Consider the following 22,894-nt stretch of genomic DNA (forward strand, 5'->3'; position numbering starts at 1 on the left):
TCCAACTCCGTTCAGGAATGTGAGAATTTAGAGGTACGCTGATATTATACCTTTTTCTTTACGTTACATTTAATTTTTTTGTTGTTTCCATTGAAGATAATACACATGGTTATGATGTATATTTATTCCAACATGTGTACATTACGCCATATGTGACTATTTTGTGTATTTTATAGACAGGTGTTTGAGTAGGAGACTATCTTCTATAACAGTGGTTTCCAACCAGTGTACCTCCAGCTGTTGCAAAACTACAACTCCCAGCATGCCCGGACAGCCGTTGGCTGTCCGGGCATGCTGGGAGTTGTAGTTTTGCAACAGCTGGAGGCATAGTGGTTGGGAAACACTGCTCTAAAGTGTCCATTTGTCCTGTTATCGGGTGGTGGCAACCCTTTTACAAATCTACATGGTGAACTAGAAAAAGTTACAATAATTGGCAGATGGCAGTGGCTTCTTATAGACTCACACTGTATCCCACTTGTGTAAAGGATTCCCCTCCTACAGTATCTCCCAGAAAATGAGTCCACCTAGCATTTTTGTAAATATTTTAATGTGTATCCTAATGTGACAACACTGAAGAAATGACACTCTCCTACAATGTAAAGTAGTGGGTGCACAGCCATTAATGTCAAAATTTTTGAAACAAAAGTGACTAAGTGTAAAATGTCCAATTTGTGCTTAATTGGCCAAATTCCCTCCCTGGTGTCATTTAGTATTACAAAGTCTCGGTGTGAATGGGGAGCAGGTGTCTTAAATTTGGTGTTATCGCTCTCACACGCTCTAATACCAATCACTGGAAGGGCAACATGGCACCTCATGGCAAAGATCTCTCTGAGGATCTGAAAAAAAAGAATTGTTGCTCTACATAAAGATGGCCTAGAGAATTCTAAGACCCTGGTGGGCAAGACCACACAGCAGTCTCGTAGTACAGGTTCCACACCGAACAGGCCTTGCCATGGTCGACCAAAGAAGTTGAGTGCACATGCTCAGCATCATATTTATATTTCTTTGGGAAATAGACATATTAGTGCTGCCAGCATTGCTGCAGAGATTTAAAAGAGGACGGTCAGCCTGACCATACACCGCACACTGCATCAAATTGGTCGGCATGGCTGTCGTCCCAGAAGGATGAAGCACAAGAAAGCCATAAACAGTTTATTTAAAGACAAGCAGACAAAAAACATGGATTACTGGAACCATGTCTTAGGGTATGTTCACACTGAAGGTTTGGAGAGGAATTTCCGTGAGTAATTCTGCTCGCTTATTCCTCTCCAATTCATTCAGCATGTATGTAATTACATTTCTGCTCCTCAGTTCACACTGAGGAATTTCCACCAGCGGAATTGTCACTGAATTCCGTTCCGCATGAAGAATGAACATGTTCGTTCTTCATGCGGAATTAGCGGCATAACCCCATAGAACTCAATGTAAATTCTTTTTTCAGTCCGCCACACTTTCGAGCGGAATTCGCGCAAAAAATTATAATAATTTTATAATGTCTCCTATGCCGCGCTGAATTCCGCACTGATTTCTATATGGGGAAAAAAAAACTCATATTTGAGTGGATTTCGCGCAAATATTTATCAGTGTGAACATACCCTTATAGTCCAATGAGACCAAGATAAACTTATTTGTTTCAGATGTTGTCAAGCGTGTGGGGCGGCAACCAGGTGAGGAGTACTACAACAAGTGTGTCAGGGGTACTCCCATGGAAAACTTTTTTATTTTTATTTCTTTATTTTTTTTTAAATCAACTGGTGCCAGAAAGATAAACAGATTTGTAAATCACTTCTATAAAAAATGTTTAATCCTTCCAGTACTTTTTAGAGGCTGTATACTGATGTCACAACCACAGTGCTCTCTGCTGACATCTGCTGTCCATTTTAGGAACTGTCCAGAAAAGGAGAAAATCCCCATAGCAAACATATGCTCCTCTGGACAGTTCCTAAAATGGACTGCAGAGGTCAGCAGAGAGCACTGTGGTCATGACATCAGAGGAAATTAGTTTCTTTTTTGGATTTTTCTTTTGTATACAGCCCCTAAAAAGTACTGGAAGGATTAAGATTTTTTAATAGAAGTGATTTACAAATCTGTTTAACTTTTCTGGCACCAGTTGATTTAAAGAAAAAAAGTTTTCCAGGGGAGTACCCCTTTAAACCCTGTTATACTGACTGTGCACTCACGACTTTACATTATTTCTTCAGTGTTGTCACATGAAAAGATGAAAGAAAATATTTACAAAAATATGAGGGGTGAACTGGCTTATGGGAGATGCTGTATATGCTTTGTTATTTTTACTCCTAGACCACTTATGGTAATGCTATATTTAAATGCATAATATGTACTTTTCTGTTGTGTTTAGATCAGAATGAACTAGTCATTACAGGCTGAACTGGGTTATTTTAGACTAGATTTATATATGTTAAGAGACAGTTTCATGTGATTCCTTTGGTTACTGTACAAATGGATGCGCATTGCATAATATCCATACAGCATCTGTATATTTCAGACTCTGTAACACAGTGTTGTATTGCAGGCAGGATATGTACAGAGCGAAGGTCCCTGTACCCAGCTGTGGGGAGCAGCTGACTCGGCAGCTCATTTAGTGCAGTTCATCAGACCATGGCTGCCCGCATGAGCAGGGCTGTAGATCTATGCCGATCAGAAGCTGCATAGCCACAGCCTGCATTACATAACAATGCAGAAAATGTTAAACAAAAAAAAAAAAGAGATATATTTATGGACCACTTAGAGTACCATCTACAATCCTCCGAATATCGCTTGAGTCTTCCTTATTTTGTCTTGTCCTATCATCTTGTTACTAAGAAGAAGCCTTTGGCAGTGGGAAGTTAACACTAACATGCACAAAATGGAAACCTCCATCATCTAAGTCTAAGTTGTCAGGTCTCATTTGGACTATTTTTGTATGAAAAAAACTTTATTAGCAATTAATTATCATAAACATACATACAATGTACTGCAACCCACCACAGGCTAAGGAGCAACACTCAATAAATTAATACAATTACCGTATATAGCACAACAGTACAACAGACAGCACGGCTCTCCCTACACTATACATCATACCACGTGCTACACTAACATTCATGCACAAATTATAAAACATAATCAAACAATAAAGCATTGCAGACAGTGATAGGGGATGGAGGTTGAAAAAGAAAGGGAGAATACACGCCCAAAGCTTTGACAGACAAAACATGAGAGGAAGAGGGAAAAGAGGGGTGTTAATACAATTCTCCTCCAACGTCCAGACTGTCCATGAAGGGATAGTCTCTGAGCAAGGTGTACCTGGTGTTGCAGAATCCACAGGCATGCAGGAGTTCCTGAACGGCCTGCCATATTAGGTTTTTGTGCCTGTTTGTAAGGTTTTATTTGAAATATGTATAAGAAGGACTTATTAGTTTCCTTTGGTGCTGGGAGAAACCACATGAGCCTCTTCCCAGCAAAAAGGGCAGCTTTAGTTTGCTTATAGGTGGCGCTATCTTGTGGCACCATGAAAGGGAATTTATGAGATTGCACAACGCATATCCAGGGCCGTCTTTAACGCGGGGCAAAAGGGGCAGCTACCCTGGGCTCTGTCATTCCTGGGGGCCCAAAGCAGCCAAAATTAAAGACTGCCCTGTGCATATCATCTACTAAAATTACTGGATATGGACCCTGAATGTATTATGTGAACGCTTTCCTGGTCTTCCTGTATGAGTATTAAATAATGTAATGGTTTCAGCTTAAAAATAATGAATGGTCCGTTCTAATTTGATAAAAGATTCAGTAATTAACTTCCATGTTTTTTTTTGGCCTCATAGATAGAGAAACAGAAGAGGATAGAGCGTATCAAGCAGAAGAGTGCTCAGCTACAGGAACTGCTGCTACAGGTACACTGCCGCTACCCACATTTCTATGCCATACCATAGGAATTATTCATGCTAAAAAAAAAAAAAAAACTGTGTTCAGAAACATATCCCCTATCCACCCTATAGGAGTATTCACACATACAGTAATCTGCACAGGATTTGAAGCTGCAGATTTTGTGCTACAGATTTCAATATAAACTAAATTACTGAACACAGCTTTAAACCTCCAGCTTCAAATCTTGTGCATCAAACATGCAGGACACGTATGAATACACCCTTAGGTGGAGATTTATCAAAACCTGTGCAGAGGAAAACATTGCCCAGTTGCCCATAGCAACCAATCAGATCGCTTCTTTCATTTTGCAGAGGCCTTGTTAAAAATTAAAGAAGCGATCTGATTGGTTGCTATGGGCAACTGGGCAACTTTTCCGCTGGACAGGTTTTGATAAAGCTCCCCCTTAATGTCTATGGGTAGAATACTGTTCCGGTGCCATTATCATTTTCCTCCGTGTACCCAGGAGAACCTTTTGTATGCAGTATTTTTTAGCTTTACAGATGTTGCTCTTTTCATATAATTTTCTTAATGAATGTTTGCCATGCTGCCATACATGGCGATCTTCCATACACCCTGGGCATGAAGCCTACTAGCTGCAGAGAATGACTTTGGGTTTTTAGCTTGTGCACTCACTTTCCTGAAGTATGCCTCCATCGTATGCTTTTCATCTGCTCATTGTGCTCCAGTTTTAGCTGCCATGTTAGAACACTGAGGGTCCTGTGTCTGTTTGTTAATGTAAACGTGCGTCATGTGAGCTGTCGGTCAATGGGCCACCCGTACAATTTTTTATTTGTAGAGAAAGAATGAGGCCTGTGACAATGGAAGTATTTGTTCAGTCCCATCAGATAGCAGATTCCCTCGTGGAGGATTTGACCACTGTTTAGTGGCTCTTTGGTTTAGAATAAGTAATTGTAAGGACACAACAATGTGTTTTGTATCGGCTGTGTAAACCTATTGCAGATCAAGGGAACTACTTATTCAGAATGTTACCAGATCCGTATATGGACTTATAGTGTTTCCTATCATATGTATTGTCTGTGCACTGAAATATACTGATAGAAAAACCACTCAGCCTCATTACAGATCCACTAGCATCAGGGGCATAACTAACTATAGGGCAGCGTTTTTCAACAGTTGTGCCATACAGCCGAAATCACTTACTTATATACTGCACTCTGTTCTTTCTTTCCCCTCCCCTTTCCGGTCCCCCATGCTCTGGCTGTACCGCTTATCCATCAATTAAGATGGCGTCTTATGGAGGAGCATGTGATTAAACATGTCACCCTGTGTTCTCCATAGCGTTACACTGTGCTTAAGCATAGGACACGATCCTATAGACAGAGGAATGGAGCCACAGACAGAGGGCTGTACGCAAGGGCCTCACATTCTTGATTTCAGTGTAACAGCTTATGATGAAAATATGTGAGTGACAATATGGGATGTAAGGCAGGGGCACCAACTGGGGGAAAACTAACTACAGGAGGGGTCCTTCCTACAGAGGGCAAACTGCTTAAGGGGTGAGGGATAGGTGTGCCCCGTGATAAAATAAAATAAACAATTCTGAGCTGAGCCCTAAACTAAAAAAGCTTGGGAAGAACTTCTATAGGGAGTGCAGAGGGTCCGGATGCAACCGAGCACAGGAGCCGGAGGGTCCTATAAGGTCAATAGGACTAGACCAGTTCTACAAATGAAGCAGTAAGGCTGGGGGGGCCTGTAACAGTGGGGGGATTACAGTACCAGATGAGTAATTCACAGGCCATGTATATACCTCACAGTTTTCCGTTTTCAGCCTGTAAGAAGTTTTTACTGCTGAACTTGTAATAAGAAGCAATAAATAAGTATACTAGTAATTATCCTGCAGTCCCAAGGGTATGAAGTGCAGTTATGGAGCATTTATTTGGATACAATGATTACATATATGTATTCTATAGGATTATCTGATGACTTTCACTTCTTATCCTCTTCCTACAGCAAATCGCTTTCAAGCACCTTGTTCAGAGAAACCGGCAAAATGAACAACTGAATCAGATCCCTCCCGCTGTAAACTCCACCATCAAGCTGCCATTCATCATTGTGAACACCAGCAAGAAGACGGTCATAGACTGCAGTATTTCTAGTGACAAGTATGAATTGCTATAAATTATACAAAGGATTCAGAGGACCATATAGCAAAACTTGTTATAGCTCCCATCCCCCAATGAGAGATCCATTGTATTTTAAGTGTATCTGTACTTCCAAAAAATACATGGTTTTGTTAATTTACCTGCATGGTTTTTGGGCTGTTGAGTCCCCAAGTGTCCCCTTTACATTGCAAAGCTATTTCTGTACTGGGTTTGCTAATGACTAAAGGGAGGGGGGCGGGGGGTGGATAACATTCAGAAGGCATCACTGTGTACATAGTAGAAACACTGATGTTTTAACAAAAAGAACAGCTGCCCATAACTTTGGTGGTAAGAGGGAAGCCTTGATTTATCTTTCAGACACAATGTGGACCCACTTGAGGAGGCAAACATGCTCATATTGCATGTGCAAAGTCCGTGCTTTCTCTCTTGCATAACATTATCATAGCCGTTTCTCCACGTCCTGTGCTCCCTTCTGGTTTCTCTGTTATTAAAAAACTGTATTCCCCTAAGGGCCCATGCACACTACAGAATTTCTCCGGGCAGAGATTCTGATGCAGCAGCCTCCCATTGTCTTCAGGCGGTGCCTGCTTTCTCTGGGTGGAAATTCCATAGTGTGCATGGGCCCTAACAGTCAGTGGACACCAGTTTCAAATAAAGTAAGAAACCTAGTGGCTAAGGCTTTAGAACTGTTTTTAAAGGGAAAGGGATAAAAAAAAAATTAGTAAATGAGGTGATTTACTAAGATGTTAGCAATCATATAGGCTATCACAGGGAGGGAAGTTAATTGACACAGCAATTTCCTAATATTTATAGACCTGTGTTATTTTAACCTGTTATTTTTATTATATGCAGTCACTACTACAGAGACATTATTGCATTTGATTTAAACCCCCCCAGCCAAAAATTACATCCCCTATCCACAGGATAGGTGATAAGTTGCTGATTGTGGCGGGTCTGAGCGCTCTGACCATCACACGATCTCCAGAACGAGACCCCGCCTGTTGGTGAAGTAGCACACGTTTACTGGTAGACTGCTCAGGCTGCTGTATTCAGGTTTTTCCGGTGCTCTCATAGAAATGAATGGAGCACAAGCCATCCGCAGCAGGCGCTCCACACTGAGAGCTGGGGTCCAGTTCCCGAGAACGTGGGGGCGTCCTAGAAGTCAGTCCCGCCGTGATCAGCAACTTATCCCTTATCCTGTAGATTGCGTTCTAAGAACCCCTGATCCGCCATTGCTTACCATATTTTGGTCTTCCCTCAGCCAGTCACTATACTGTGAAGTCCCTTCACTCGTATGCCATCATGCATCTCTAGTTTATGTGACTTTGTCCACTCATTTTGGGTTGTGCGTTCTTTACAGATTTGAATATCTCTTTAATTTTGACAATGCCTTTGAAATACATGATGACATTGAAGTTCTGAAGAGGATGGGGATGTCCTTTGGGTTGGAATCTGGAAAATGCACATCAGAAAACCTTAAACTTGCCAAATCCTTTGTACCAAGAGCTCTGGAAGGATATGTGACAGGTAAGTGATCACATTATTAAAGGGTACCTGTCACTTTAAAAAACCTTTTCACATGTCATAGACAAGTCATAAGTTTTGATCGGTCAGGGTCCGGATGTACAGAACCCCGCCAATCAAGGAGAGGAGTGTGGCTGAAGACAACAATCTTCTTCCACTCTTCTCCCAGCTAGTTCTAGTGGTCTGTCATGGTCTGAACAATCAGGCTGTGACCTATCAAATCTTGTCTCTACAACATATCAAAAGTTTTTTAAAGTGACAGTGCCTATAAAGCCAATAAAGTTATTTATACTTTATACTGGTATCCTGTTTGTGTTGTTTATGTCAAGACTACTTCTGTAATGCTGTTACACATTTGCTAACAGCAGGGGGCAGAGTACATTTATGAGAAAAAAAGATAATTTAACCCCTTAAGGACCGCGGGCGTATGGGTACACCCTTGCTCACTGGTACTTAAGGACCAAGGGCGTACCTGTATGCCCATGGGAATTTCCGTCCCCGCCGGGCGAGGACCGAACCGGGCGAGGACCGAACTGTGGCCCTTCAAATCTTGCAAAACTACAACTCCCAGCATGCCCAAACAGCTGTCTCGGCATGCTGGGAGTTGTAGTTACGTACCTCCAGCTGTTTCATAACTACATCTCCCAGCATGCCCTTCGGCGATCAGGTAATGCTGGGAGTTGTAGTTCTGCAACAGCTGGAGGCACACTGGTTGGAAAATACTGAGTTAGGTAAAAAGTTTGCCTTCAGCTGTTGCAAAAGTACAACTCCCAGCATACATGGTCTGTCAGTGCATGCTGGGAGTTGTAGTTTTGAAACAGCTGGAGGTTTAACCCCCCCCCTCCCCCTTTATGAATGTACAGGGTACATTCAGACGGGCGGGTTTACAGTGAGTTTCCTGCTTCAAGTTTGAGCAGCGGCAAACTTGAACCCCCGCCAGTGTGAATGTACCCTAAAAACACTACATAGATGAACACATAATAAAGGGTAAAACACTACTTATGCACACCCTTACACTGTCTCTCCCCCCCCCAAATAAAAATGAAAACGTATTGTATGGCAGTGTTTCCAAAACGGAGCCTCCAGCCGTTGCAAAACAAGAACTCCCAGCATTTCCGGACAGCAACTGACTGTCCGGGCATGCTGGGAGTTTAGCAACAGCTGGAGGCACCCTGTTTGGGAATCACTGGCGTAGAATACCCCTATGTCCACCCCTATGCAATCCCTAATTTACTCCACAAATACGAGCCCTGTCGTATTTCAAGGAAACAGTTTAGGGCCACATATGGGGTATTTCTGTACCCAGGAGCAACTGCACTGCAATTTTTGGGGGGCTATTTCTCCTTTTACCCCAAAAAGGCTCAGGAGTGAGAGCGCACTATGTACAGTTGAGGCCTAAATTGGTGATTTGTGAGGGGTGTAGTTTCCAAAATGGGGTCACATGTGGGGGTTCACTGTTCTGGCACCACGGGGGGCTTTGTAAATGCACATGGCCCCCTGACTTCCATTCCAAACAAATTCGCTCTCCAAAAGCCCAATGGCGCTCCTTCTCTTCTGAGCATTGTAGTGCGCCAGCAGAGCACTTGATGTCCACACATGGGGTATTTCCATACTCAGAAGAAATGGCGTTACAAATTTTGGGAGGCTTTTTCTCCTATTACCTCTTGTAAAAATGTAAAATTTGGGGAAAAAACTGCATTTTAGTGGAAAAATTTTTTTCATTTACATATCAGACTTTTAACAAAAAGTCGTCAAACACCTGTGGGGTGATAATGCTCACTGTACCCCTTGTTACATTCCTTGAGGGGTGTAGTTTCCAAAATAGTAGACCATTTTTTTTTTTTTTTTTTGCTGTTCTGGAACCTAAATCTTCCTAAATGGGACTTGCCCCCCAAAAACCATTTCAGCTAAATTTGCTTTCCAAAAGCCAAATGTGACTCCTTCTTCTCTTCTGAGCATTGTAGTTCACCCACTGAGCATTTTCCGTCCTAACATGGGGAATTTCCGTACTCAGAAGAGATGGGGTTACAAATTTTGGGGGGCATTTTCTCCCATTACTCTTTGTAAAATGGTAAATTTGGGGGGAATTATTATTTTTTTTTTTCACTTACACATCCGACTAACGAAAAGTCGTCAAACACCTGTGGGGTGTTAAGGCTCACTGGACCCCTTGTTACGTGCCTTGAGGGGTGTAGTTTCCAAAATAGTATGCCATGTGTTTTTTTTTTTTGCTGTTCTGGCACAATAGGGACTTCCAAAATGCGACAAAAAAAAATTCAGCAAAATCCCATTGTAGCTCATTCATTAGGTATTTCATTACTCAAGAGAAATTGGGTTTCAAATTTTGGGGGACTTCAAAAACTGCGTCTACAAGAACATGCGAGTGTAAAAATGAAGATTTTGAATTTTCTCCTTCATTTTGCTGCTATTTTTGTGAAACACCTAAAGGGTTAACAAACTTTCTGAATGTCATTTTGAATACTTTGAGGGGCGCAGTTTTTATAATGGGGTAATTTATGGGGTATTTCTAATATGAAGGCCCTTAAAATCCACTTCAAAACTGAACTGGTCCCTGAAAAATTCTGATTTTGAAAATCTCATGAAAAATTGGAAAATTGCTGCTGAACTTTGAAGCCCTCTGATGTCTTCCAAAAGTAAAAACATGTCATAAAGTAGACATATTGTATATGTGAATCAATATATAATTTATTTGGAATGTCTATTTTCCTTACAAGCAGAGAGCTTCAAAGTTAGAAAAATTCAAAATTTTCAATTATTTCATCAAATTTTGGAATTTTTCACCAAGAAATTATGCAAGTATGGACAAAAATTTACCACTAACATAAAGTAGAATGTCCCGAAAAAACATCTCGGAATCAGAATGAAAAGTAAAAGCATCCCAGAGTTATTAATTCTTAAAGTGGTCAGATGTGCAAAAAATGCTCTGGTCCTTAAAGGGGTTCTCCGGTGCTTACACATCTTATCCCCTATCCAAAGGATAGGGGATAAAATGCCTGATCGCGGGAGTCCCGCAGCTGGGGACCCCCGAGATCTTGCATGCGGCACCCCGTTTGTAATCAGTCTCCGGAGCGTGTTACAAACGGGGTGCCGCGTGCATGATCACGGGTGTCCCCAGCTGGATAGGGGATAAGATGTGTAAGCACCGGAGTACCCCTTTAAGGTGAAAATAGGCTTTGTCCTTAAGGGGTTAAAGGGGTACTTCGGTGGAATTTTTTTTTCTTTTTAAATCAACTCGTGCCAGAAAGTTAAACAGATTTGTAAATTAGAAATATGGATGCGTAGCTCTACAACATAAAATGTACGAGGTTAACTGGATACCTCTCACCCAAAAGAGGGAAAAAGGAGTTAAATCAAGGAAAATAAAAATATACCAGTCCTCAGTGCACTAACTCTTCAAAGAGTTATATGGTATCAGTCTGGGAAATGCCAAGACAGGAATTCAATAAGATATACCAAAAAATATACATTTAATATATGAACCTCAATATATAAGATATGGATATCAAGTGACAGTTAAAATACAGTTAAAAAAATATTAGTGTTAATGATGTGCCTAACGTGGGGCCCCACGTTGGCACCTAAAAATGCAGAACGGATACCACCATATAACTTGGTAAAACCAATATGTTAATATGGTCACTAATTCACACCAGGAATAGAAAAAATGCACAATGGCTCGGATGGAGCCTAGAAAAAATGGTATCCCCTATGACGGGGTGAATTGTCCTACAATACAAGGAACAACCTGTAAATAAAAATACAGCCTACAAATATAGATGTAGTGTAAAAACCTGCAAATAAAATACAAATGAATACAATGTGAATCCTGCAAATAAAGTACAAATAAATACAGAATATGAGGCTGATGGTATCAAACAACTGTGGTTTCCAGTGATAACCGTATGTTCTGTCCTGTAAATTAATATATCGCAGTCCTAATATAGTCCTGTGTGAATAGTGGCCATTTTCATATATCCCGCATATAATGAAGCAGTCTTTCTTTTTTGCCAATTATATCCACTTAAGGATAAAATAAAATAAATAAAAAGAAACAAAAACAAAACTTTTATACATCTAACATGTGAAAACTTTGTACAACTAATAATGTAAAACAACATTAAATCTTAAAGGGGTACTCCAGTGGAAAGCTTTTTTTTTTTTTTTTTTTTTTTTTTTTTTTTTCTTTTAAATCAACTGGTGCCAGAAAGCAGAAAGTTAAACAGATTTGTAAATGACTTCTATTAAAAAATCTTCCAGTGCTTATTAGCTGCTGAATACTACAGAGGAGATTATTTTCTTTTTGTGACACAGTGCTCTCTGCTGACATCTCTGTCCATTTTAGGAACTGACCAGAACAGCATATGTTTGCTATAGGGATTTTCTCCTACTCTGGGCAGTTCTTAAAATGGACAGAGATGTCAGCAGAGAGCACTGTGCTCGTGATGTCACCAGAGAGCACTGTGCTCGTGATGTCAGCAGAGAGCTCTGTGTTAAAAAATAAAAAATAAATAAAAAAGAATTTCCTCTGCAGTATTCAGCAGCTTAGAAGTACTGGAAGGATTACGATTTTTTAATAGAAGTAATTAACAAATATGTTTAACTTTCTGGCACCAGTTGATTTAAAAAAAAATAAAGTTTTCCATCTGAGTACCCCTTTAAGTTAAGACCATATGGCTGGAATGTATGCAAAGAGTAAATCCAAAAAACTTCTGTTATGCAAGATTTTAACACCACAAATAGAGAAACATAGCCGCACATCCACCATTTGTATTTTGATCATATTGCTTCTCAGCATAATAAAAAAAAAATAACAGGTTGTTAGTATACATTTTGATCAAAAAGTACAAGCCCACTCTCCACGTCAAGGATACCTAGTCAGAGTGGGTCCCTAACCTAACACTGGCGCAGCGCCGGGCGGCGACCACTGCCTCCGAGACACCATGCCCACAAGGGGAGCGACCCAGTGGCCAAGCAGCCCCACTGCTGCCCGACCAAGCCCCTGGCTTTGGGCCACACCACCCCACAGACAAAGCATCACAGAAACAATGGCCGCCACAAAGCACCACACCAGTGTGAAGCCTACCATGTACTCCCTGCCTGAGGCCTGGGAGACTGTAAGGAGGAAACTTTTATTCAGTCTCCGAGATTTTAACACTGTCACCACCTCTTTCTGGTTGCTGGACTATTTCAATACCATAAAATGTAAAGTCGGAAGTGTTCCCAGAGTGTACAGTTCTAAAATGTTTCGAAACATTGGAAGAAATGGTGTATACAGTGACCCCACGACCTACGATGGCCCCGACATACAATAATTTCAAGATACGATGGCCTCTCAGAGACCATCACATGTTGAAGGCAGCATCAACATACGATGCTTTTTAATGTCGGGGCCATCGCATAAACGGCTATCCGGCAGCGCTGACTGCTTCAGCTGCCACCAGATAGCCGTTTACGGAGCCCCGTGAGCTCCGGTGATGGTCACTTACCTGTCCTCGGGGCTCCGGCGCGTCCTCTTCGGGATCCCCTGCATCGTCGGCGCTCTCCATGGACGTCATCACGTCGCTGCGCACGCCGTCCCGTCATCCAATAGGAGCGGCGTGCGTAGCGACGTGATGGCGGCGACGGAGAGCGCGGATGCCGGGGAAGCAGAGGCCTTGCTGGAGCGTCGGGGACGCGGCGGCAGCGATGGAGGGCGACATCCTGGTCAGCAGTGATGGTCCGGAGCGGCGGGGACAGGTGAGTACAACCTCCAATACCAGTGGTCTTCAACCTGCGGACCTCCAGATGTTGCAAAACTACAACACCCAGCATGCCCGGACAGCCAACGGCTGTCTGGGCATGCTGGGTGTTGTAGTTTTGCAACATCTGGAGGTCCGCAGGTTGTAGTCCACTGTCCTATACTTTACATTGCACGGATCCCTCAACATGCGATGGTTTCTAATGGTTATTAGTAGAGATGAGCGAACTTACAGTAAATTCGATTCGTCACGAACTTCTCGGCTCGGCAGTTGATGTCTTATCCTGCATAAATGAGTTCAGCTTTCAGGTGCTCCGGTGGGCTGAAAAAGATGGATACAGTCCTAGGAAAGAGTCTCCTAGGACTGTATCCACCTTTTCCAGCCCACGGGAGCACCTGAAAGCTGAACTCATTTATGCAGGAAAAGTCAGCAACCGCCGAGCCGAGAAGTTCGTGATGAACCGAATTTACTGTAAATTCACTCATCTCTAGTTATTAGAATAACGCAAGGATGGAAGGGCACTAGGAGATAACAGATTAGCTAGATTTGGGGCCTGTCTACTAGAAAAGTGGGCACCCGATTGTAAGTATTTGTTTACTGTGATATACAGTACTTACGCTGACTGAAATATCTTTCTCCTGACGGCTACCTCTGACCCAGATAGTGGCCCCCTGTGGTAGTTTGCTAAAAGGGGGTTATCCATCATTTAAAAAACAGCTGATTTTGTTTAAAAAATAAAAAAAACTGCGCCACATTTGTCTGCAGGGTGGGTGTGGTATTGCAGCTCAGTTCCATTGAAGTGAATGGTGCCGACTTGTAATACCACTCACAACCCGAGGACAGGTGTGGAGCTGTTTTTGGAAGAAAATCCTTTAGAAACAAAGCTCTGTGTTCTTGTTTGTAAGCTACGGAGAGCAATGCAATGATAGTAGCCCCATCTCATTTAAAGGGGCGCCTAGAGCTAGTCTCCTTTTGCAGTCTGTTGTCAGAGAACATTTTTTACAACCTCAAGATACATTTAGGTACACTTTATTTTCTTTCTCCCACATATCTGGCTCTAAGACATAATCTAAAACTTTTATTCCGCCATCTAATTTGTGATGGTCTCGGTTAAAGATAATCCTTTGATGCTGAAAGAGTTAAGTGGACTCGGGCAGGGATACAGAATACAAAGCCACTAAATGGTGGGGGTTCCTTTTAGTCTAGGGCATTGTCTGTAGAACGGGGCAGAGCTGGCTGTAGACTTGCCGTGCATATTAACAGGGGCCGCGCTATTCATCTCCTCCTTGGTGCCATCTCTGCCTAATGAAAGGGCTTTTCCTGTTGATCACTCGGAACAGTCTGTCCACCCAAGAGAAATCCCATTCACATTGACCGGACAGAGTACTACCACATTACTGCTAAATGTAGAGCACTATATGCCAGATAGACGGATGGGATTAACATGCAAGCTGTCACAATTTCTATAAAATCGGCCTAAACGCACTGTATACAGTATCTTGTTCCTTGGTACAGAAACGTATCTATGTTGCAATGACTTGGTCGTAATGTCTCGCAATATGTTCTTATATTAGGGACTGGACGTTCACAAAACACTATTAAAGAAGAAAACTAGTTGTCCAGTGCTCCAGAAATCCAAATAAAACTTTACTTTTATTATTATACAAGATACAAAGAATGGTCACAAAGCAGAAAGGCTTTACGCGTTTCGAGGGGTTACCGCTTAGTCAAAAGCTTATGAGTAAGGGGTAACCCACCGAAATGAGTAAAGTCTTAATACTTTGTGACCATTCTTTGTATCTCTGTTTTTTTTTTTACCTTGGATAATATTAAAAGTGAAGTTTTATCCGAATCCCTGGAATGCTGGACAATTTTTATTTGCTTGTTCGGGTGTTCCCACGCGCAGCATTTGCTAGAGGTCTGGGCGTTCCCAAAGAAAGAAGCGCAGAGGGTGAACTGACAGAACCTGTGATGTTTCAAGTATTAAAGAAGTTGTCTCACCATGGGAAAACCCTTCTGAACAACACAAAGGCCTGGCCCCATGAATAGTTCTCTTTTTTTTATAAGTAGGGGTAAGCTGTTTATTTAAAGGGGTATTCCCGCTTCAGAAAATTATGACCTAGCCACACTTTTTTGAAAAAATGAGAATCTGTCCATGTCAGGAACTGTCCAGAGTAGAAGCAAATTCCCATAGCAAACGTCTCCTGCTCTGGACTGTTCCTGACATGGACAGAGGTGTCAGCAGAGAGCACTGTAGTCAGAATGGAAAGAACTACACAACTTCTTCAGGATCATACAGCAGCTGATAAGTACTGGAAGGGTTAAGATTTTTAAATAGAAGTCATTTATTAATCCCTGAACTTTCTGGCACCAGTTGATTTGAAAAAAAAAAAAATTCCCTCTGAAATTCCCTTTTAATATAAAAAAAAAAAGCGTCCTTTTATAAGGTAGGAGGATGAGCGCCAGATATTGTAGCAGCATTGAAGCCAACCGGAGCCAAGTGGCTGTTATCAGCAGATGTTCAGTGTGCACATGGCACAGCCAAGGCCAGATACTTCTCACAACAATGTGTAAACTGCATGAGAACTACCAGTTGACACCTACCGGCCTGTGTTGCTGCCATTGTAAGCACCTCATTCCTGAGGGTCATGACATAGTGTTCTTCACTCCCGCATTCTAAAGGGCTTGCTGATCCGATCCTAAATCACAAGTGCTAGCGGGACATGAATGTATCTGTCCCCATACACTCTCTATGGATGAGATGAGTGAGAACAACAAGCGTAATTGTGTGACGACGTGACAATGGATTACCCAGGCCTGCCAGGCACAACGTATTATCAGGGAAAGTAAATGTTCAATATGAGACATGTGAAGGAAGTGGAGTGTTAAAGGGGTTATCCAGAACTATTTTATTGCCTCCAGCTGTTGCAAAACTACAACTCCCAGCATGCCCGGACAGCCAAAGGCTGTCCGGGCATGCTGGGGGTTGTAGTTTTGCAACAGCTGGAGGCAAACCGATTAGAAAACACTGTAATGATTCATCAGTATCTGATCAGTCGGGGTCCGACGCCCACAACCAAAGAGCTGTTTGTGGCTTTTTCACACAGCGGAAAACACTGGCGGATATTGTGCTTGTTTTGCCGGCACTAGGACCGCTCGGAAATGCGCTGTCTTCGTAGATTCGTAGATGGCCGATTCTAGTTCATTGTTTCCGCTTACACTGGAGTCGGGATTTTCGCTGCAGAAATTGTGCACAGTGCAGCAGAATCTCGTTGAATTCAATGGGACTCTGCTGCAGAGGAGTTTCCGAGTGGAGATTTTCTGACGAATTTGGCCATGTGAACAGGGCCTAGTTATACACAATGAACAGAGCAGGAAGCAGACAGCTCCGTACGTTGTGGCCAGCCAGGTTATTGCAGCTCGGCTACCATTCACTTGAATGGAAGCTAAGCTGACCTGCAGTAACCTAACAGAGCTGCCTGCTTCCAACGCTGCTCATAGTGTATCTCTGGGGGTAAACAGCTGATGGGCAAAAGGCCACTTATACACACCCACCAATATTAAAAGGGTACTCTGCTGGAAAATATATATATATATAATTATTATTATTTTTAAATCCACTAGTGCAAGAAAGTTAAACAGATTTGTACATTATTTCTGTTTAAAAATCTTAATCCTTCCAGTACTTATCAGCTGCTGTATGTTCCACAGGAAGTTCATTTCTTTTTGAATTTCTTTTCTGTCTGACCACAGTGCTCTCTGCTGACAACTCTGTCCATTTTAGGGACTGTCCAGAATAGGAGCAAATCCCCACAGCAAAGCTATCCTGCTCTGGACAGTTCCTGATACTGACGGAGGTGTCAGCAGAGAGCACTGTGGTCAGACAGTTGATTTAACAGAAATATATATATTTTCCAGTGGAGTACCCCTTTAAGGATAAGCCTTCAATAAAACTGTTCTAGAAAATATAACCCTTATAATTAGAGATGAGCGAACTTACAGTAAATTCGATTCGTCACGAACTTCTCGGCTCGGCAGTTGATGACTTTTCCTGCATAAATGAGTTCAGCTTTCCGGTGCTCCGGTGGGCTGGAAAAGGTGGATGCAGTCCTAGGAGACTCTTTCCTAGGAATGTATCCACCTTTTCCAGCCCACTGGAGCACCTGAAGGCTGAACTAATTTACGCAGGAAAAGTCATCAACTGCCGAGCCGAGAAGTTTGTGACAAATCGAATTTACTGTAAGTTCGCTCATCTCTACTTATAATAATGCACTCTTACAAAGAACTGCTCATTGAGTTTAGTTGAAGGTGGCGTGCAGCTATTATAGCCTTATTCATCCTTGATCCCACAAAAAATGCTGACCTATTTGTGTTTTCTTCTTTCTAGACATGGCCTCAGGGACATCTTGGGCAGACCAAGGACTTCCTTTTAATACATCTCAGACGGCCTCTGCAGCACATTCTGCTAGCACTACTACTTACTCACAATCCAGGTAAGGTTTGGTCAAGATCATATGTACTGCTTTGATATCCTCTTATTGAAGTGATTCTGTGTTTCAAGGGGTTTTACAAGTGTAGAAAAACATGGCTGCTTTCATCCAAACAGTAAAGGAAAAAGATTTGATCCCCTGCTGATTATGTATGTTTGACCACTGACAAAGAAATTCTCAGTAGGTTTGAGGCAGTAGAGGCGAGATGGGACGGCACCGCTCAACATTGATTCATACAGCAAAAACAGTGGTCACATGAGGGGAGAGTAACGTCCGGAGGACAGGGGTGCGAGATGTGGAGCAAAGACATCCAAACAGAATCCGGGGTAAGAAAATCACATCTGCACTTACCTGTATAAATTCACTTTATTTCGTCATATTTAAAGAACAGAAAAGCCGGCCTTGGTGGGATCGGGAAACAAAAAACGCAACAGCCTCGGCTGTGCAGGTGGGCGGCAACAAGTTGGTTTCGTGGGTAATCCGCTTCCTCTGGCCAGAGGAAGCGGAATACCCGCGAAACCAGCTTGTTGCCGCACAGCCGAGGCTGTTGCGTATTTTGTTTCCCGATCCCACCATGGCCGGCTTTTCTGTTCTTTAAATATGATGAAATAAAGGGAATTTATGCAGGTGAGTGCAGATGTGATTTTCTTACCCCGGATTATCAGTAGGTTTATTTGAATAGTAAGAGACAGAATAATACCAACAACAAAATTCTGAACAATGTACTTCAATTAACCCTTTGCCGCAAATGGACATGACTGTATGTCCATTGGGGGCTCCAGAGGTATGACGCGCGCTCAGCAGGTGAGCGCGCATCATACCCCGTGTGTCCCGGTTGCTATAAGCAACCAGGACCCACGGCTGATGCCGGACATCGCTGATCGGGCTGATGTCTGGCATTAACCCTTTAGATGCCACAATCAAAGTTGATTGTGGCGTCAAAAAGAGGTTAATTTAACTCCTTGCTAGCTCAAGTAGGCTGATCGGGAGTGCCGCGGCATCCCGATCAGCTGAGAGGACAGAGCAAGGTCTCTTACTTTCTTTCCTGCCATCCGATCACAGATTCAATGCTCCGTGCCAGAGATCCAGGGAGGAGCAGTGGAGCATGGATAACACTGATCTATGCTATGGCATGGCATTGATCAGTGTCTGCAATCAAGGTAATGCACCTCCACTGCTTATGTGAATCTATTGCTGCATTGTGTCTACCTGAGTAATAATCCTCAGGTGTGTGAAGTAGCAGGGCCAGGCTAGCTGTTTCTCCCTTACTATTGACATGTATGTTGCCTTTCTTTCTTTCAAGGAATGTATAAAATACATTTGCATATTAATACAGAGGAGTCGGAGTCGGGGAGTCGGAAGTACAAAAAACTGCAGAGTCGAACATTTATCTACCGACTCCACAGCCCTGCTTTTTATACCATTAAAAAAATGACTAAAAAGTGAGCAAAACAAAAATGGTACCGATAGAAATTTAGGATCACGGCGCAAAAAATGAGCTCATACATCCCCATATGCGGAAAAATAAAATTTATAGGGGTCAGAAGATGACATTTTTAAACGTATTAATTTTAGTGCATGTAGTTATAATTTTTTTTTTGTAGTAAAATAAAATCAAACCAATATAAATTGGGTATCCTTGCGACCGTATGGACTGACAAAATAAATATAAGGCGTCAACAAACTTTTGGCTCCCAGGTGACATTTATAAAGGTAACTGGCTGAGATTAGGAGCACTCTCTTAAAGGAAGTTTTCCTAATCTCAGCTTGTTACCTGTGTAAAATACATCTGTCCACAGAAGCAATCAGATTCCAAATTTTCCACCATGGGCTAGATTTCTTCCTTCACTGTAAACTGTACCAGACCGTTCCATAGGTTGTGTGTGGTTTTGCAGCTCAGCCCCATTACAATAGAGATGAGCTACCATATCAGGCATAACCCATGGACGGTTTTTGGCAGACAGCAGCCATGTTTTGCTAACATTTAAATTTTGTGATAGACTCTAAGATGACTCCAGCCTTCTAACATTCTTCTTTGTGGTTGTCTCCGCAGCGTGAACCCAGGATTGTTTTTTGACACTGACATTTCTTTGACCAACAGCAGCCACCACTCCAGCTCCGGAACGTCCCACTACACAGAATCTCGAGGGGAAACACCTTGTTCTTTCGATGATGAAGAAGATGATGAAGACGATTCTTCCTCCCTGGAATAAAATGGCAAGTGCGATGAGGACACGTCCGAATGTATGTGAACGCACATACCCATAGTTTAGTCTTCCAACGCAGTGTTTCGATGGGAGATCACATCGGGATCAACAAAGATTATAATTTTTTTTTTTTCAAAATGGAAACATGCTGTGGACACTCATATATTTCATGATGGCGTCTTGCCAGCTGAGAGGTGACTACGTTTGCTCCAATAATGCTGTTTTGATTGTTGGGCTTTTAGACACTGTGTGCAAGGATTATGCACCGGGTATGACAGAGGACCTGTATGAGCCTGCAGACTGTCGGAGCCATCACCCCACTGCCTTTGGATAAAAATGCATCTTTTTTGTATATTTCCTATCTTAAGCTTGAAGCCACTTAAGTAACACACAACTCCAGCTAAGCTAGAAGCGACGCCTGCCAACGATCTGTGGGAAAGATGCTGCTATGTTCTGATTGCTGCAGTTTTTGAGAAAATCAGAGGATATTTCTTTCTAAAGCAGAGCCTGCTTTGTACTCAAAGGATTTCTAGCGCCATCCGTAGAGAAAAAGGGATCACTGTGATGGAGAATGCCGTCTTTTTTCTTTGCCATTATCTGTCATAACCATTTCCAATTTTATTTTATTTTTTTGTTATTTTGATAATGAGGTAACATCACAATGGACAACCTTTCATCCATTTTGTAACAAGTGTAATGTATGATATCTTGCCATGTCCCCGGTGCTGTTTTCTATGTATTATCACCCCTCCTACCCCAGAACTTATTTTTGTAATATGAAGGGCAGTTCCACTTAAGGGCAATTTTCTGGTCTTGACAGGTGAACATTGTCTGAGTCCACATATATGGATGCCTCCACTATAGGTGAAAAGTTAGTATAATCCTGCATGGGCTTAATTTAGACCAAATCTCTTCCTGACATATACCCCACCACAAGAGTTAAAGGGAACCTGTCACCATGAAAATGCAATTCAGTCTGTCAATACAATGTTATAGAGGAGGTTGAGAGATAGTTTTGTGGGTAAAGAGTCAGGAAAACGTGAATCTCTGCTAATTCTGGGCTTAGGAGTCCAGTGGGCAGTTGGACCGCCCACTGGACTCCTAGGCATGGAAGGTGCAGGGGTTTTAATCAGTAAATTACATATTATCCATGATGTTCAATAACATTATATATCAGTCTGCTCAACTCCTTCTGCTCTATAACATGATATCCATAGATCAGACTGTATTATTCAAGTGTGGAATGTTTTCTTTAAAGAGGATATGTGGTCTCATCATTAAATAATATATATATATATATATATATATATATATATATATATATATATATATATATACATATCATATATATAATTTTTTTATGTATAATATATATAATATATATGTGTGTGTGTGTATATTATACATAAAAAATTATATATTTATATATATATATATATATACCGTATATATGTTTTTTTTTTTGTTTTTTTTTCTTTCTTAGTGATGACCCCCAACTCCTGTTCACAAGGTATTGACATTGTTGCCATTACATATGGCAGTTGGCAGTCACCATACATGTATACCAATCCATAGACTGCAACAATGTCCATAGAAGGTCACAACATGTCAGTTGTCAATGGGACATGAACCAGAGTGGTCTCCCAGTTAAGAATTTGGCTTTGTTAACCACCAATTGATAGTTTAAGTCCCTGATGGCAAATTAGCCACCAAAACTAATGGCACTGATAGCTGGTGAATTGGGGGGGGGGGGGGGGGGGCAGAAAACAGTTGCACAGATCTGTGTAGCCGCGTCTGAACATGGATTATGATGGCTGATTTTCATGATGCCGTAGGTTCTCTTTAAAATGTAACAATTTTCAGTCATCTCTACCAATTGAGGACCCAACCAAGTGTTGTTGTGGAGCCCTTCCTATCTGCTGTTTTCTTGGGAATGTGTGCTAAAGATGGCACTGGATTCTTGGCCAAGTTTCAGCACGTGGTGCACCATTTGTCACCCATGTCTCACTGTTACACCCCAGTGTCTGAGATATATGTCGGGAATCTTGGACCTGGAATGAAGCTTTCCTAAGAAAAAGCAGACCTCTTGTGTTAATGAGAAGCCTATGTATTTGTTCATAAAATACAGTTTTCCCACCATAGAAAATAATAGGATATCACAAGGATATTTCCTGACGGCAGGGACCCCCATGATCCTCGGGATGAAGAGAACTGCATCACTAGTTATATTTTTCTCTGCATGTAGTTAGTTCCCTGCAGAGTGGGATTCTGGGAACATTAACATCACAGCTCCACACACTTAAAGGGGTATTCCAGCTTTATACATCTTACCCCCTATCCTTTAAATAGGGGATAAGATGTATGATCGCAGGGGGTCCCGCCAGCGGCGGGACCCCCTGGGATCATGCATCTTATCCTCTATATTTTTGATAGGTAAGATAAGATGTATAAAGCCGGAATTCCCCTTTAAATAAATCTGTGTTGCCGTTCTCCACAAAGCAGATGGCTTGGAGTGCTGCTATGCAGGAGAAATGGCAAAGGCATGTCTGGTTGGGGTCTGACCCTCTTAGACTCCTGCCGATCCTGACATTTCTCCTGCATACTGTCGCTCCCATACCTTTTCTATGTGGGGAACGGCAGCAGAGCTTCATTCTAGTGAGGACCTGTGATGTGGCTCCCTGGACAGTGGGGTACGTGGGAGCTCCACTATGATGGAGGAATATCAAAGGCATCTCAGGATCAGAAGGAGCCCCAGAGGTCAGGCCCCTAACCAATCCCTAATGCTATGGAATAGAGGTGTATGACAATATCGGGAGATGAGTATACCCCTTTTCAACATCCAAAATGGCTGTCCAGTTGGTGTGGGT

At 42.2% G+C, this 22,894-nt stretch overlaps 1 protein-coding gene across 5 annotated transcripts in view; it reads left to right on the forward strand.

Annotated features, from left to right (window-relative positions):
- TFDP2 (transcription factor Dp-2) overlaps window positions 1–21,291 on the forward strand; it is a 91,301-nt gene extending 70,010 nt beyond the window's left edge. For 4 of the 5 annotated variants that reach the window (XM_056564461.1, XM_056564462.1, XM_056564464.1 and 1 more), the window contains 6 exons: window positions 1–33; window positions 3,822–3,890; window positions 5,896–6,047; window positions 7,408–7,574; window positions 17,718–17,823; window positions 19,874–21,291. The exon at window positions 1–33 is cut by the window's left edge and continues 111 nt beyond it. In XM_056564461.1, coding sequence (XP_056420436.1) covers window positions 1–33; window positions 3,822–3,890; window positions 5,896–6,047; window positions 7,408–7,574; window positions 17,718–17,823; window positions 19,874–20,033 — 687 coding nt within the window. In that variant the 3' untranslated portion in view covers window positions 20,034–21,291. The remainder of the gene's footprint in view (window positions 34–3,821; window positions 3,891–5,895; window positions 6,048–7,407; window positions 7,575–17,717; window positions 17,824–19,873) is intronic. The other variant, XM_056564463.1, reaches the window with a different exon arrangement.
- Window positions 21,292–22,894: the final 1,603 nt, after the last annotated feature.

Source organism: Hyla sarda, chromosome 3, assembly GCF_029499605.1.
Source record: "Hyla sarda isolate aHylSar1 chromosome 3, aHylSar1.hap1, whole genome shotgun sequence".
In the NCBI taxonomy this organism is placed as follows: Eukaryota; Metazoa; Chordata; class Amphibia; order Anura; family Hylidae; genus Hyla; species Hyla sarda.